General features: G+C 38.8%; 1 protein-coding gene across 3 annotated transcripts in view; it reads right to left on the bottom strand.

Moving 5' to 3' along the window:
- lpp (LIM domain containing preferred translocation partner in lipoma) overlaps positions 1 to 18,041 on the bottom strand; it is a 189,790-nt gene that overhangs the window by 48,692 nt on the left and 123,057 nt on the right. For all 3 annotated transcript variants that reach the window (XM_084722644.1, XM_084722645.1, XM_084722646.1), the window contains one exon: positions 1,078 to 1,174. In XM_084722644.1, coding sequence (XP_084578770.1) covers positions 1,078 to 1,174 — 97 coding nt within the window. The remainder of the gene's footprint in view (positions 1 to 1,077; positions 1,175 to 18,041) is intronic.

Genomic DNA, 18,041 nt, shown 5'->3' with positions numbered 1-18,041 from the left:
ACATGTGAATCAAACTGTGACTCATGGGCTACTTTTAGGCACTTTGCTACTCTCATCATATGAATGCTACATTGTGAAGTGACTGTTGTTGTGTCAGAGACACTCAGAGCAGAGGATATAGGACCACTTACAGCAGAAATCATTATATCCCTTTGTGTGGTCATACATAACATGTATAAGGAAAGTGAATGTGTTACAGTGTGGTAATAAAAGCCTAGAGCAGAAGAATAAATATCAATGGTCCATTATCTAACACGCTTTTGTTGCTGTAAATCTGTGAGTAGTTCACTTAACAAGTAGTAACGGAAATGCTGTAACGCTGAAAAGATATAGGTGGCTTGTTTTTAATTAATATCATATTTGCATTATGAAACTTTTTTGTTATTAGCTAATCGCTGAAACTCTAAAGTGGCTGTGTGTTTTATTCTACTGACATTTTGATGCTAAAACATCTTGATCTTCCCCTGGTGGCTGGCTGCAGTATAGCTCATAAACCCCGCCCCCTCCATGTTTGGAGATATGACATAGGCCAAACTAAAAAAGTTATTATTTAAATTTTCCCAAAGATGGTGTCTGTCATTTAGGTAGTTCTCCTCCCACCGATGTATGTACATCTTTATTTACAGTCAATGAAGAGAACCTATGGTGGCTACAAAACTTGCAAAAAGCTTGAAAGGCTGCATCTCGAGCCAGTGTTTGTTTTGTCTGTTGTGTTCTGGGCTACAGTAGAAACATGGCGGGGAAACGTGGAGGCCTTCATGGAAGACAATCTGCTCTTGCTGTAGATATAAACCACTGATTCCAAGGTAAAACACAGAAAAAAAAAAAACACAACGATTCTTATTCTCAAGTTATTATACACTGATGGAAATATACTTATGACTATTGTATTCCATTTCTGCCATATTCTGCCAATCCACACTGGACCTTTACACCATAGCAGCTAAATGGAATTCAGCGATCGGTAATTTTATCATTTACAACTTCTGTGATTTTTGCTAGTGAGGCACATCAAAATGTCTTCTCTGATAGTTACTGCTATCCAAGTGTGTGTGCAAGACGAGCTATCTGTCTTACCAAAATATTCCTCAGATGGTGGGTTGTCCATGTCAAACAGCATCTTCTTGGTCAGGCGCTCCAGCTCATCTTCAGGGTGGGCGATGGGAGCACTGCCCTGAGAACCAGGAAAGGAACATAGTTGTGATTCACCAAGCCCACCGAGGTAATGAAGAACATTTCAGCAGTCTCTTGCATTTATTTCCACCCCACTGATGGATATCACCTGTGGTCTACGCGATACAAACGCTGCTTAAAATGCAACGAAAAAGTGCGAGAATGTATTGCTTAACAAAATGCGTCCAGGTCCGACTTAAAGATTCACAAAAACCTGACTTCAATAAATCAGGGTGAAGCTTGCAAGGTCAAACAAAACACATTCACTGTAATCAACATGCAGTGGATGGTCCTGAGTCTGCTTTTCCCCTCTGAGATATCTGACCCTGGCTCAGGCCCCAGTGGTGGTTTAGCCCAGAAGGTTGTGCATATCCTTCTGTGCAATACAAGCATGTGGAAAAAACGGTGACCCTGAGTAATCCTTGTATTTTCAGAAAATAATGATAACAGAAGGGAAAGGGGAGGCAAACATTAGAAGAAAGCTACTTTTCAAGTCTTGTGTATTTCGGTGATAGGTCAGGAGATAGTTGTTTAGTCATACTCTGAGCACAAAAGACTTAAGGTGTGAGCTGGGTTGAGGCCTAATCTGTAAGAGATGTTAGAAGGATGACATAACTCTCTGAAGATGCCACTTCCTTCCTTTACTTGTGAGCCTGCCCTTCCTCTTATCATGCAGTCTGTGACATCCACCCGCTGTGTGTCTGTATGGGGCTGACGTGTTGTGCCTGACATTTTCTGCCAATCATCCGCAGCACCCCACCCCCACCCCCCCCCACCCCCCCAATCCCTGGCTCACGGCACAATCCCGTCACAGGTGTGTGTGTCCTTTGCAGACACCCTGGAGGCCTGAACTTGACTCTTTTCTTGCTGTGCGGCTGAGCTTTTTTAGAAATCAGTGACACTTGGATGACCTTCCCTAGATCTGGGTCCGGCCGGATCTTTCCAGTAGATTTGATTTTCAATATTATAACACGGGCCGAGATCTGAGCTGACCTTTGAGGCGCTCCTAATTGCGACATCTGGGAGATGGGTGAATGTTAGCGACGGGGATGGTTTTGTACTAATTTATCCGTGGTTTACTGTGTCATATAAAGTAATCAGATTTGTCAATAAAGGATTGAGTGAGAAATGTTTTTGTATTCAGAATGAAAGAGTAATTACAGATCTCTTCTGGTATTATTGATGACTATATTTGTATGCACGAAATATTCAATAATCTGACTCTTTGTATGTGTCAGTCAAGGTTTAAGCGTATACATACTCAGCAAAAATTAAAATGCAACACTTTTGTTTTTGCTCCCATTTTTCATGAGTTGAAGTAAAAGATCTCTCAAATAGGATTTCTTTCAAATTTTGTTCACAAATTTGATAAACTCCATGTTAGTCCTTCCCCAAGATAATCCATCCACCTGACAGGTGTGGCACACAGAGATGCTGATAACAGCGTGAACAGCATGATTATAACACAAGTGAGCCATGGAATTATCACAATAAAAGGCCACTCTAAAATGTGCAATTTTATCTTGAAAAAATATATATTTGACACTGAACTATGGCTATTTCACATAAGATACTATCTTCTTATGCCTCACCTGTCAGGTGGATGGATTATCTTGGCAAAGTGTTCATTACGCACACATATTTTAACAAATACGTGAACACAATTTCAGAGGAATAACCCTTTTCTGTGCATAGAAGAAGTCTGAGATCTTTTACTTCAACTCATGAAAAAAGGGAGCAAAAACAAAAGTGTTGTGCTTATATTTTTGTGCTGTATAAAGACGGCATAGTTTTAACATTACATTAAAGGCGGTGAATGCAAATTTACAGTAAATTTGGTGTGAGGACATGCAATGGTCTACTGGGTTTATTTGCAGAGACGGTGAGAAATGCTGAGCTCTGATTACTGTCCACAATGTATCAAACAGAGCCTGGAACTTTATGATGCATGACTTCTGCTCGGCCCGGCTCGGGATGCAGCAGGCTGATAATGGAAGCCCAAACAGTAGGCCTCATTAACTGTGAGGGATCGACACGTTCGATGTGCAAATCTGTCTGCCATGCCGGAGCGCTCTCTAGAGAGCAGCGGGACCGGAGCTCTTGGAATTCTTGGCACCTTGGGCCTCCTCAGCCGCTCAACCATAAACGGCGAGGATCACATCATGGAGGATTAAGTAGGGATGAAAGGAACATTCCTCAGTGGTTGGATATTTCTCTATTGCTGACTCAAATTACGCAACTTTTTTTTTTTAAAAAAGGGATTGTTTGGATTATTTGATGTAGGGTTGTATGAGGTACTTATGGATAGTCAATGTATTACCAGCACACACCCCCAGTGAAAAGAAGCAGAGAGGGGCACCAAAAGGTATTTAATAAGGTCCACATGAAAAAAAAATCATTATCAGTTTAAGTGTACGTTAAATTAAAATATTTTCACCACTTTACTCTCCCGTCAAGACAGCCTTTTCTCAAAAGAAACCACAATTATATGAGCAAAATGGCTGTCTCTCCAAATCAACTAAACTCCATAGGCAAAATGATTTACGACACAGAACACGGAAGTCACTAGTTTATTGAATCCATTAGTTTGCTTGTGTTATTGTGCAATTTCTGTATTCTAAATATAGCATATACTTGATATTGAGTATTTTAGGTGGACCTTTTTTAAGTGGCTAGATTATATTTTGTTGCTAACCCTGTCTAGAGCAGTCAAATGCTTAGTTTTTCACGCTGGGACTCGTTTTAGCCCCTCCAGACTGGGAGGCAACTACTGTAGCTAAAACACTGCTTATTGATAAGTACCTCATACAACCCCACTTTAAAACCAAACTATCCTCTAACAATACACAATGGTCAGTGGAATTATATGTGGAAGGGGTTGAATTCCAATACAACTAGTTGAATAAAAGAGTTGATAATAAGTCTGAGCGATATTCGTACACCTCAAAGAAGTGCTCTTGTTGTCAACATTCTGCTCATTATGCCTGTGTTGTTAGTTTGAGACAGTGAAGAGGACGATTTAACACTGTTAATCTTAGCTTCACATCAAAAGCACGTTGGAGAGGGAACGAAATGCTGCTATTACCAGAAACAGACTTTTGAGTTTAAGCTTCATTTATACCTTATCCACTCTTTGACACCCTGCAGCAATGCACTGCCAGAGAGTTTAAAGCACCTTGTTAGGGAGTCTTTTGTGACAGCACGGAATAATTTTTCACTTGAATAAGAGAAAGAAATTGCTTCCCTGCATGCTTTATGATTGCTTCGCAGTTCCCGTTCAGCTTTTCAGAGGCAACAATAGAAACCATACAGCAGCTATACGTGCTGGAGACATGGTTTTTCAGTTATGTCTGGCTCAATTCAGTAAATTGTTTGCCTGTGCCCTCGGGACACTCAGACGCAGTTTCATTGAAGTTCGTGCTTAAATTCAGCAGTGACTGGGTTAAGAGCTGCACCTATTTTCCACTGTTTTCCCAGTATGTCCAGGCTTATAGTCTCAGGTCATCTGCCATCTGCTTTTTAATGGCAGAAATCCTATCAGTTGTAATACCCCTGAAAGACATCCTGATGGAGCAGCAAATGCCATCCACTTGACAAACGATTTTCAGAGCGTTGTTAAATGCCAGACCACTTAAAATCAAAAACAACAATAACATCTGTAAATGACCACTGTTGCGTGATGCCTGATACGGCGTGACAGTGAAAGGTGAGCAGACAAAGCAGGCTCTGGGAGCTGATCACTGCTCGACTGCCACATCTATGAATAAAGCTGTGAGCACCACCCACTGTGGAATTGGCATTGTGTCAGAACTGATTAAGTGAGGAGTGGAGTGGGGAAGGTGGGCGGAGGGGGCTCAGTACGTGCTCTCACCTGATGCCCTGACAGCATCGTGTCCCGCTAAGAACCAAACCTCAGGCTGTCTTTCCTGCTCCCACCGCAGTGATAGAGAGTGAACAGGAGAGACAGCTGTTCTCAGGGCATCAGATCTAAACCTTTGTTAGTGGAGGTGGAACAAAGCACTCCAAGTGAACAGGAAGCTGGAAATATTTACATATCATCACACTCTACGGTACAGAACAAGGTGAACACGGAGATCTGTTAGATAAATCATGGCAGCGCAACACATGGGTCACCTCTGCTTTATCACAGCAATGATGCAACGTTACTGAAGTTATATATTAACATGAGAATGACGCAGATAGTGTATTGATCTATTCCCCTACTTTCTAGATTCACAACAAAGTATTAAAGTCAAGCTTAAATTAAAATGCAGGTTTTTTTTTTAAAGAAGTCAGTATACACATATGTATGTGGTGTTTGTTTGATCCTTTGTACTTTGGTCAAAGTTGCTTTTACACAAAGAAACAAATCCAAATTCTGTTTTTTAATGTAGTGTGTCCTCTACATTAGCGTTTTTCCAGAGGTTCAGATTTTTGATTGATGCAATATGGCTGTGGGCAGGCACTAAAAAAGGTTTGTTATATCACTGAAATTCTGACAGCCACACAGGCAGTTAACCAGATGGTGATTTTGGCACTCTGTTGTAACTCGGCATCATGATTGGAATCACAGTGTAATACTGCGCTTTCAGGACTACACACATTTGCCATGATAATACCAGATACCCACAGCAAGAGATGCATAAGTATCCGCTGCCTCTTCCTTTAGGCTGTGAGGATTAACTGATCCTCAGCACACTACCATGCAAAATAGTTTGGATGACTTTTATTTATTTCCACATATTGTTCAACCAATATACTGTAAATAATTTTAGCATATGTCTGTTTTAGAGGGTAGGAAAAAAGGGAACAACAGCTTAATCTTGTTATACAATCTGCTGTTGTAAAATGATTACTAAATCTACCTTGTCAGAAACAGAGATAGCTAACACTAGCTAAGCCCCATCCGTCATATGATGCATAATGAACACAACACCAAGCTGCTAATGACTTAGCAGGCTGAGCTAACATGAACAAAGGAGTGCCTTGGTAGGGGAATGGTTGCCACACACGCCACATAACCACACCGTTGCCAGTTCACTCCCAGCCAGGGACCATTGTTGAATGTCATACCCCCTTCTCTCCCAAGGTCCTGTGTTTCCTTAATTGTAAAACTGTCCAACAAAGGCAAAAAAGGACCCAAAAAAATGACCTCAAAGAAAGAATAAATAAAAAGCACAAACCAAAAAAACACTTTCCACATAGAAGCTAGTCAGTCTATTAACGTATGGTAACTATTGACTAACATGCCTGATTTCCAATTCAATTCAGTTCAAACAGGCTTTACTGGTATGACCATAATAAAGTACAGCATTGCCAAAACACACTGTACAAAATGAAACTCGAGAAAATAGCAATCAAACAAAATGTCTAAAGTACTAAGCAAGAACATGAAACTGGACATAACTGATAGATATCATATATTAATACACATATATTTCCACTTTCCATGTGGAGGCTAGCTAGCCTAGTTGGCTTTTTGCAACCTGTGGAGTCGCCCCCGCTGGCCATTACAAAAAAATGCAAGTTCAAGGCACCACACTGGCTTCATTTTTCAGACATGAAAACTCTTTCCACTATTTATTATAAAGTCTATGGGCTGCACAATACTATTGGGGTTATTGAAAAAGGACAGCAGGCTCTTATATGAACGTTCATCACAGAAGTTGACAGAGCACCTTCCTGTGATGCTATTTCTCAAATGTCAGTTAGCAGCTGTTATGGGAAATGCCCTCCCAGAGGCTTGAAGCTTGGACATTGTTTCCACAAATATGTCCAACTATTTTTATCTCTATTTGATTTTATCCTCTTTTGAAAAATGGAAAATATGCACAAGTATCGTTAGAGTTTATAGTTCCTTACACAAGAAGTGAGGAGAGTTCAAATTTCATTTCAACTTTTGAGGAATCATGAGCTACATCCTCAGATTTAGGCCAGTACTTTTTCTTCTTCTTTTTTTTTGCACAGTTCAAAAGCAGTGTGCAAAGACAATGAGATTGAGAGCCACTGCATAAACAGCACAAACCACTGAGCTGAAAGTGATAACCAGAAGGGAAAAAGTACAAACACTGTAGAGACAGAGCCCAATGAAAGACGACTGTTAAACAACACTAATCTGCGTCTCTAAACCTGCAGTCATCTATCAGCTGTGTATTTCTTCTGTTTTACCTCCTGTACACGCAACATCACACCTTAAACCAAAAACAATAGTCTTACCTTTTACAATAGCTTAACATTTCCTGCACGATCAGCACAAACTAAAGAAAGACATAATCACTCACAGACATATTTATCCACAGATTAAATGATGATGGACTTTACAATACAAAATGCTCTTTAGTGTCAATGGCGCGGCAGCTTTAACTCAGGCTTTTAGGAGAGAAGCTTTAGTCAGCTCTCAATCTGACATCCTGGTTTTTGTCTCAGTAAATCACAATGGCATTATCTGAAATGGACATAGAGCCTTTTAAAGGGAACTGGCTTATTAAAATAACAGTAATATTAACAACAAAAACAGCAAATGGACCATTGCATTAGTTAAGGTTCATGAGGGATTGAATTTTTTTATTGGATTGGAGTATCTAAAAAAAGCATTTGTTGCCGCAACACTAAACGAGTGATTATAGCAGCTTAGGCGACTCCGTTTTACCAAAACAATGAAAGGATTGCTGGATCAGTCACACTATCCTTTCAGCGAGTTGGTGCGTGTTTGCGTGTGTGTGTTGGTGGGTGCTTTGAGGAGAGGGGGGTTACAGTATGTCGTGTGTCTAGAATCAAACATATGGGTTAAACACTTAAAGATGCTTTTTTTTTTTGTATGTACTATTTGTATTAAGAGCCATCAATTTATAATGGATGGCTTTATTTGATTCCACAGTGCGGAGACCCATTTTCTCAACGGCCTTTGAAAGCCACAGATTGTTTGTGTCACTGTGACACAGCCGTGCACTTCAATAGAACAGAAACCTTGGAGAGCACCTCATTACTGCGATTTTACTCGTCAGACTGACCAGACAGAGTTATACTGATGATAATACAAAGACAGCTCTGTTTTGATTGCACAGGTGATGTCAAGATGCCACTCTCAGCGGCGTAAGGACACGGCAGGTATCCAATTTCAAATGAAAGTGGTTTGTCTGGATGAAATATAGAGCTCAATAGTGACCACCCACTTTTTCAACCGCTCTGGTTCCGGAAGTAAATTTCCCATCCATTCTCCCCATTGACGTTTCAGAAATTACTTACATAAAGAGTATAAAGAGAGCCAACTCACTACGAGATGAATCGTGACCATAAAACATTTGATTCAGAGCAAAAAACACAAAAAGATTGGAAAATTGTAAAAAAAAAAAAAAAAAAGGGAAAGGTGCAAGATTGTGTGCAGGATTATTTTAAAAGTGAAGGAACTACTCTTCATGTTCAACTTTTGTCATTATTAAAGTGTTTATACTGCTAATAACAGTGTTGTAATATATAGCATGTTGTGTGCACTCTTCATTATTTGAGAAATGGGACAAAACTGTATTTTGAAAGCTCAAACTCTTGGTTATTAAACCTTGTAATGGGCCAGCCTCCAAGTGATTACGTTTTTTATTACATGTAGACATAAACTCCAAAATCTGACGAAGTTGACGTCTGATGGATTTGACAAAATGTTAAATTTTTTCCATTTCACAAACCATAATTCCTATTAGATTTGATTTAGAAGAGTTAGGGAGCTGACCTCTTATGGTTGAGACACACCAAATAGCAATGTTCTATGATGAATTTGTCCAAAAACAGAAAGTTTACCAGTGCTTCAGCAGTATTCCCACCTTTATAAAACCAGTACATAAGACAGGGGAGCTTAAGGTACAGCCTGAATAAATCATGTTTTTCTAAACATCAGACAGAGTTGACAGAAATCAGGGACACAACTTTAAAGGGCCATAATTTTCGTAAAAAAATCTTTTTTTTAAAAAAAAGATGATTATAGTAGCGTATTTATATACCTATGTTATTAATAGCTATTGTTAGTTTAGATGTTGAAGGCTTTTCACCTATTTTAAAATTGACTAAAGTTGTGAATTCTTGTCTGGGACAAAGGTGTTTCCTGGCACAGAGCAAGTTCAGAAACTCAGAAAATGAAAGCCATACAAAACATGTTTGATTTTGTTTTTCTTGATAGGACATGATTTGTTCCAATTCTCAAGATTGAGTGGTATATAAATAATATTCACATTATAAGTACAATCCATGTTAGTTAATGTTAGCTACCTAGCTAGCCAGCCTGCTAGCGGAACTGCCCGCATGCGAGTAATGAAAATGTGGGTTCTGAAAATGTTTGCATGATAACAGCAACATCCACCAATCGGAAACGTTGAGGTACTACACTTTAGGATTGTGGGTAGTGTAGTACTTCTCCATGACATTGTAAATAAAAGTTTTTTAAGGTTGATATCATATAGACTTAACATCATTTCATGATCTCATATCTTGTGATAATTCTGCCTTGGATGGTTATGACATTACCACTAATAATCTATATTCAGATTGTAAATAGGATTTTCACTTCTAGAAGCTCACTGTTGAGCTCTATAATATTTATGGGAAAGTTGCTTTGTCATTTTTCTGGCAGCTGCAATGTTTAATTGAAGAATTTGTTAAGTCTGTGAAAGGAATCACATGTCAGTGGCTTTATGTAATCCAGTTGATGAATTTGCTGCGCGCGATGTTAAACAGGTTATGAGTAATCTGTGTACTGCATTACACTTGGAGAAGAACCCATCGCAGCGCTGCATATTAAGCTCAAGGCCACCTTCTGAGGAGGCACAGATAAAGTATACATTCTCTCCAAACAAAATAGGTCATGCTGTTTCAGCTCCAATTAAATGCTGAGAAAAAATAACAGTCAAGTGTAGAGCGGCTGTGTACGGAGCAGCCAGCGATAATTAAAAATTAACCAATTCCATAATTGACATTTTCCACAGCCACTCAAATCATTGCTGTTAACTGAATTCATATAAAGGGATGAATTTCAGAGTGTTCGCAGACATGTAATGTATGTGGAGGGCCCTTTCAACGTTGGTAAGATTGTGCGTGTGTAAAAACTAGGTCATCTGTTCGGAACTGACACATCCCCCTGCAAACAGATATTTGAAAATCTGAGAGTGTAGAGAGGGGAGCCACAAGCAATCTGAAAAAAAAAACCACAACAACAAATGACTGCACAAATTGTCGGGATGGAGATGAAACTTATTTGGCGTCTCTTTGTATAACATTACAATCCTGTGAATGCAGCAAACACCATATTACACAGGATGCAGGTTTCCCTGGTTTGGGTGAGAGCTCAAAGTATTGCCCCGCTGTTTCCTCATGTGGTAACACGGATCCATATTTAAACACATGTGGTGTCACATAATGAAGATTCATACAGGTTAATGTCTTCAAAGCGATGTATTGGCAACCTGAACTTCCCTTTTGTAATCCACAGTGTTGTCCATCTCCTGTGTAATTTTGCCTCCTAAGCAAACCACGATGTATACTTCATTTTCCACCTTAACAACTACATGGTTTAACTGAATGACACCCTGAAGGATATCTTCTGACCAAACACTGCCGCAAAAATGCCAGAGCCAACAAAACACAAGGCCTTGATCTGCTGAGGGACGCTTCCCTTGATGAGAAAAAATGTTTAGAAAGTGCACACGTCTCATGGATTCTGAGCCAGGAGCGGATAAGAGTCGCTTTGTGGACAGAGGAGGATGTTAAAGAGGGCAGAGAGGAATCTAGTTTCAGCAACAGTCAAAAAAACAAAGAAAACTTGTTTGTGTGCAGAGAGGTGTTGGAACTGACAGGAGACCATGTCCACAAGGAGCCAGCAGGGGCCACTGTTTGTGCAGGTGGTTATAGCTGCCTGGTGTCTGACTGATGAAGACAACTTTAAACCTTCACAGAGCGCAAAAGGCTCGGATCAACACAGTAACACAGTCAGTGTCACTCCACTGACCTGTGCTTTTTTCATCAACCAAAGCAAATTCATTAAATGAATTCTTTACAGACCTCTTTTTACTTTTCGACTTTTCACTCTATCACAAAAACAGGTTCAAATACTTTAAAATCAACCAGTCTAAATGTGTCAGAAAACTTATCAACACAGCTGCTCCATAAGTGGCACGATTCTTTTCAGGCCCTGATTTGTGTCACAAATTCTTTGCATTTCCCTCAACCAATAGTTGAAAATACTAACAATTAAATAATCATTAATAATTATTAAGATACAAAATGATCCTGTTTTTTCTCATTCTTATTTTCTCAATGGAAAGAGGTCTCTGCCAATTCTCATTTTCTAATTTTAAGTTTGAATTTCCAGGTTCAACAAATGCTTCCACAAAATAATGAGGTGCAATTACTGTCGTTTCTAGACTATCAATTAATCATCAATTAATACATTTTTAATTGGTTACAATTTTAATGGTGATTAATGGATTATCAATTAATCATTAACATCTCTACCTCTGATGCATATATGTTTTGTATCTTGTTATTGTGTCTTGGTGTGTTTTTGTGTACTGTACAATCTCTGTTCTGTTTATTGTGTTTTTGTATGTTTCTGTGATGTTTTATGTCTTTTTTTGTGTATTCATATGTTTTGTTTTGTTTTTTGTGATGTATGTTTTGTTATCTGATTGATGCCCGTTGTCTGTACTTTCATATGCATCATTTTATTTTTTTGCTGCCCATATTGAGCAGGATTTCTTGGCAGAAGAAATATGTATCTCAGTGGGAACTTCCTGATAAAATAAAGGCTACATGAAATAATGAATTTTTGTGTCATGCGACCAACTCTCACCCAGCACGCCACATTGTCATAAATTAACCACATTTAAAGCTGCAGAATAATCTCTGCATCTCTTCACTACGGGCCAGCAAGGAGAGTTTGAAAACAAGAAAATAAACAAACTGCTCAGACATTTTAGATTGCTGGGGCTCACTGAACTGCAATGACAGGTATCGATCCAGCCAGTTATTTACCAGCCTTGCTGTTCGTCTCAGAGGGGGTAAGAGGAGTGGAGGGTGGCAGGGCCTATTATTTATGAACGGTTCTGTGACAAAGACTTCTGATGTACTGAGGGTTACCCCTGACCAAATAAACCCGCCAATCAACAAACTAACAAAAATGAATAATACAAAGGACAATGCAGCCCTTAATTTTTGAGTGAAGCCAAGGTGGCAATGTACAAAAATTAGCATTTCTTAGTCAAACTGCTGACCTAGTCTTCATTTAAATTGAAAATAACTCACTTTGTAAGGTTTTATAGATGATTAAGGGTTTAGCTGTACACACTGAAACCCTTTAGTTGGAGAATGTTTTATGTGCTTAATTTAATGTAATTTGGAAAATACACTTGGGTTGAATGCCAGGAAGTAAGATCCTGGTATTTCAGGAATTCTTGCCAAAGACTTTTTCCTCAGAAAACATACCTTTGAGAACCTGAATGTTTTTGCATGTGTACACTTGTCATACACTCCCCAATAATCACTTAGACATATTAAGACAAGTAACTTCTTTTCTTTTTTTATGCTTTCCATCTTGAAAAACAGTTCGCAGTGTGTTTTTTTTAAGATGATTTTTTTTTACTGCCACATACACCAATGAGTATGAAAGAATAACATTATGAGATTATAATAATCAAATTTTCATGATTTAATTTCTATGTTTAAAACAATATTTAATTTATGGTGAGAAAACTCAAGAATTACAGGGAAAGATTTTCCAAATACCAGAAAGCCTTTAACCCTACTACACACCACCTACATCAGATGACTACTGTGAGGCTGGACGTGGCTTTTTAGATAACCACCTTTCATTACATTTCTTCAAAACAAAAACAAACAAACGAAAAAACATATTTGGGCATCATACAACACTAAAAATGTGCCAGTCAACAGCTGTTTTTTTTTTTTACAGCTGACATTTTGACTTAACATAGGTGGCTCTGTTGCAGTTCACTGTGTGAATAAACCAAACCACTATGCCTGTGTATGCAATGCAAAGGTGACAGTTTCTCTAAAGATGGAGATGCAGTCAGTTCTGATACTACATAATATTAAAGGTACACTGGAGTTTTCTTGGAAACACACAAAAAAAGTGTTGCTCATTACTACTATACTTTTTGGTACATTATCATCACCAACTGTCTATCAGTTGAATAGCCTTCAACACTTGGCTACAGCATGTGTCGTGCAGGTTTTTTAAATACGGGTAAACCCATTAAAAATAGGAGATTGACCCTTTTGCCGATTAACCCGTTTGCCACTTTTTTTTCTGATGTGTGCTGGAAATCAGACTCTGCTCTTGTTTGTGCAGGACAGCAGCAAGCAAGTTACTTTTAAAAGTGTCTCTGTGTGTTCAGCTCAAAGTATTTTTGTAGCTTCTAAATGAGGCTGTTGTTTGAATTTTAGGTTCTCTCCTGAGTCGCTGTCTGTACTTTCAGGTATCCGCTTTATTTTACTGTTTCAGCTGGCTATCGTATTGCTGGAGTCATGTTAAGGTACTGATGAAGAACATTTCCTGATTGTGCTGCTTGATAATAAAAGCTTAGAAATAACAAAATAAAAGGATTTTTATTGTGAGGAATTTTCTAAGAAGTAAAATGCTTATCCACTATTCAGGCGTTCAACTACAGATGAGCGCTTCACAAAAAAGTACACATTCATGCAGGTGCAAACCGAGTCAAACCAAACCAGCACGTGTTTGGAGAAGGAGCAAAACAACTGCAGAAGTTACCGACAGAAGCAGCCAACCTTCATTAACTCCACTGAAAAAGAGACAAAATTTAGCATGTCTACCCAGGTGTCATGTTTTGACCACTGCAGAGTTATCTGACCCGTGAATAAATGCAGGCAAAAACCACACGTTAGTGGGTGTTTGTGGGTTTTTTGTCCAGTGTAAAAGGGGTTTTCTTGTGGTCAAAAACTCTAGTAAATAATTAAAGGTCTTAATGAATTATTAATCGTTTCATTAATTTAGAAATCCTCAAAATGGCTTTACCATGAAAACCCTTTCTATCAATCTAACTTAAATACAGCTGTAATTCCCAAACCCTTGTGACACTTTTCTGATGACAAATACACACTGTACTTGACACACATGGTATCTGACCATAAACATAGTGAGAATAAATTACCTATATATCTAATATAACTTTTAACTAATTATTTCCATATTTGCAAAAGGTCCAAAAATGAATCACTTTAACATAATACTCTACATATTTATCAATACTACTAATGCTCCTGTTACCCTTAATGGGCCTAATTCGTTTTTTTTGTCGCTCGTGGCTATATTTGCATTTGAGATTCATTACAGGCCTGTTCAAAGCCTGGTAGCAGCTACTGGAAGGAAGCTTTCCGATGCGGTGGCATGAACAAAATGAAACATAAGGAGATCCACTTTCCATCATTGACCTCAAGGATCAGGTCTGGAGGTCTGACCTTTCGCCTATGAAGCATTCAGTAACCAGAGCCAGTGTGGACCACCACCGAACCCCATGTCCTCCAGCAACACGGTTGTAGGCACCGGACTAATTATACACAGTGGCTCGTACATGTGCAGTGCTGGAGGAATCCAGCCGATCCCTGTCACACAGTCTGACCTGCATTAGAGGTATAATGACTCTGGAGGAGAATGTGTGCTGCATGGTTACAAGGCATAAATCAGTCAACTGATATCTGCCAATAGATTTAATATTCCAAACTGACATGAGCAGGCAAGGTGAGAGGATTTAACTGGCTTTTTCTGCAGCGTGTAACAGGGCCTCTGCATGGACTCCTATTCCAATGACTATGACAATATTATTTTTATCTAAATATTTCCACTACGTATATCATCTTTTCCAATTTAAGCAATTAGAATAAGGCTAGTAGTTGTATCCGCTTTGTGAATGTATAATGACAGTTTTTGATTCCTGTCTCTAAATTCTTGCACTTGACAGATTTTGCCCCAACCCCAAAAATTTCCCTCCAACTCACTATTGATATTTTGAAGCCTCACAAAGTTCACAGGCTAGTTTGAAAACATCAACAACAAATTGTAATGCACATCCCCACTCGACGCCTGTTGCAGCTTTGAGTGAAAAACATATCCATGATGTTTATGTGTATAGAAAATGATGCCTTCAAGTGGGGTTGTATTTTCTGTGTTTACAAGAGGAGTCAACTTGAATGACCCACTGCTGTGGTATTCACTGCATGGAAAAAAGGGGGTATTTTTAAAAAGGGATCCCAACTCCTGACAAATGTTGTTTTTTTTTTTTAATGTAATTTACTTTTGCTTTTTTTTTTTTTTTTTTAAAGAAGGACTTCTGTTGCTATCGTGATGAGGACATGCAGAAATCACAGCGTCATTGACCACTTTTTTGAAAATGAAACAGGAAAGTTCAAAAGGACAGAGGAGGATTCAACATATTTGTCAGGCCTTGAGGATGTATACAAAGTGTTGTGAGGAGGAACACTCGATGCAAACAAACTTTGTTTACAAGAAAACTCTACAGTGCAGAGTGTATCAACAGTTCAATTTGAAGGCAGAGAAAGTTATGCATCCTGTTTTTTGTTTTTTTTTTGGTAACAAAATATGACATGAACAGTAAACACCACAGATTTGGACATACTGGGCTTCACGATTCATTATTCATGTGAAGTATTAACGCAGAGATATGTGATTTTCTGAAGCTATTAACGTCAGGTGAATAATTACTATAGAATGAATCAGTGTGAAGAGTGTTTTTATTCTTTGTATGGTCTTGATTTCTTGAACAGTGTGAGAAGAAACTAAGAAAACGTTGAAAGGGCAGAGTGGCTCACAGGTGTAATTGGAGTATTCATACTTAGATATGAGTGGGTGTGCTTGTTCACAATCATGACTCATTTTGTTTTTAATTGTGCTGTAAAGAAAATATCAGTGTCTGAGAAACTGCACGGAATCTGTTCTAATTATATTTTCAGGTTCATTACTTGTATCTTTCACCCAAACTGCGTACACACACACACACACACACACACACACACACACACACACACACACACACACACACACAGAGGCACAGACAGGCACACACACGCACACAGGCACAGACAGACACACACACACACACACACACACACACACACACACACACACACACACACACACACACACACTCTAAAAGCCTATTTTAGTGGTGTCATTTTTCTGAAAGCTCCACTGTACATTAATTTGGCAGAAATTGCGACACAGAAATAGAAATTATGATTTTGTCCTTTGAACACGGTGGCATTTGAATAACAAATAAACAAAAGTGTTCAGCTACACAGTGGGAATTTAAGGCTGTTTTTTTTTCTGATGTTGTGTTAACACTTTAGGGTTCAGTAAAAATAGATCTCTAAAATTCCTTAGGATTCTTAAGGAAGTATTTATTTCTTTTTCTTGTAGCCGGAGGGAAATTCTGTAGATAAGATGGTAGAAAAACACACAAAAATATGTGGATGAGCTTTCAAGGTAATGGTTCGATAGTGCTGTGAGAGAAATGAAAATGCATCATGTCAGAAAAAAGATAGTGAATGTGTATTATTATCAGTCACTGATCTGAATCAATTTCCTTTTTTTTTAAAAAAAAAAAAAAAAAAAAGACTATAACAAACATCTATACAATAAAGGAATATGGGACTATTTATCTATCAATACATAGTTCACGAAAACAGTTTTGTTTGTTTGGTGTAGAACAAAGTGCAATTTGTTTCAAGGTGCATCTACACAGAGAGAAGATCACAGGGCTGCAGATAACATGTCTTCATCTTGTCGAAGCCCTGGGCTCTCACTTTGTAGTTACACATGGTAACCCTGCACCAAGCGAAGAATCCTCTCTGGTAATCTGGAGCAGAGCTGGTAACCCTGCGCTCCGTCAGCTTGCTTTTTTAAGAGCTGCTCAGAGTTCTTGAGGGTAGGGCGGCCGAGGTCAATCACCTGAGGAGAAGGCATCGTGTATGATGTAAACACAGCAAGTGCTTGACCTGCTCGCCTTTCCAGACATAAATATAAGTGGCTCTTGTGCACGTGAAAGAACAGCTGTTTTGAAGTAGCTCCTGTAATAGTCAGACACTGAGGAATAAGAATTACATAGTAAAACAAAACCATTAACTATTATCAATGCTGAATCTTTTCTTTTTGTGGAGACCCCCAGGGATCTATCCCTGGTCCTCTCTTACTTCCTGTTTATATGAAACCTGTGGGGCACATCTTCTACAAATGTAGTAATATTATCCTCTGCTGATATGACAATATCAGCTGTACACAACTGTATGTCCAAAAAGAAGGCTGAAGGAATGAGTCATAAAACCCAGGAATGAGCTAGCATACAAGCACTTCAGGTTCCCTCGTCTCAAATTCATTGGGCTTTTTTTTAAAATGGGTTTTAGGTCCATGGTTTGTCTTCAAAAAGGGGGTTCCTAACGAGTGGCTAAATGAGACTACAGTGGCTGGCGAGGACATTAAACATCATCACGTCAAACACTAGTCACTCAGTGGCGGTGACATTGAGTCATGAGATGGTAGTGTAGTTCATTTATATTCTAACATCAGCTTTTTACTTCTGGAGAACAAAAGTAGCAGTGTAAATATCAGAAACTTTTGTTTGCTGCAGACCGTATTTTCTGCTCTAGTCCAAAAACCAGTGGAAAAATCGTATTTGCTTTTTGTTGAGGGACCCAGAGCGATGCTAACTTCCAGGTTGGGCTACAAAAATAAGTCATGCCCTCGGTGCTTCATATTGCCTGGTACTACAAGTCCTGTATTATGTCTTGCCTTGCTGATATTAAGAACTCCATGTCTAAAAAAATTCCTGCACTCAAAT

The sequence above is a fragment of the Lutjanus erythropterus genome, chromosome 7, assembly GCF_056507025.1.
Source record: "Lutjanus erythropterus isolate fLutEry1 chromosome 7, fLutEry1.hap2, whole genome shotgun sequence".
NCBI lineage: Eukaryota > Metazoa > Chordata > Actinopteri > Lutjaniformes > Lutjanidae > Lutjanus > Lutjanus erythropterus.
Note: the sequence above shows the minus strand (reverse complement) of the source record. Positions and strands in the feature narration are given on the sequence as shown.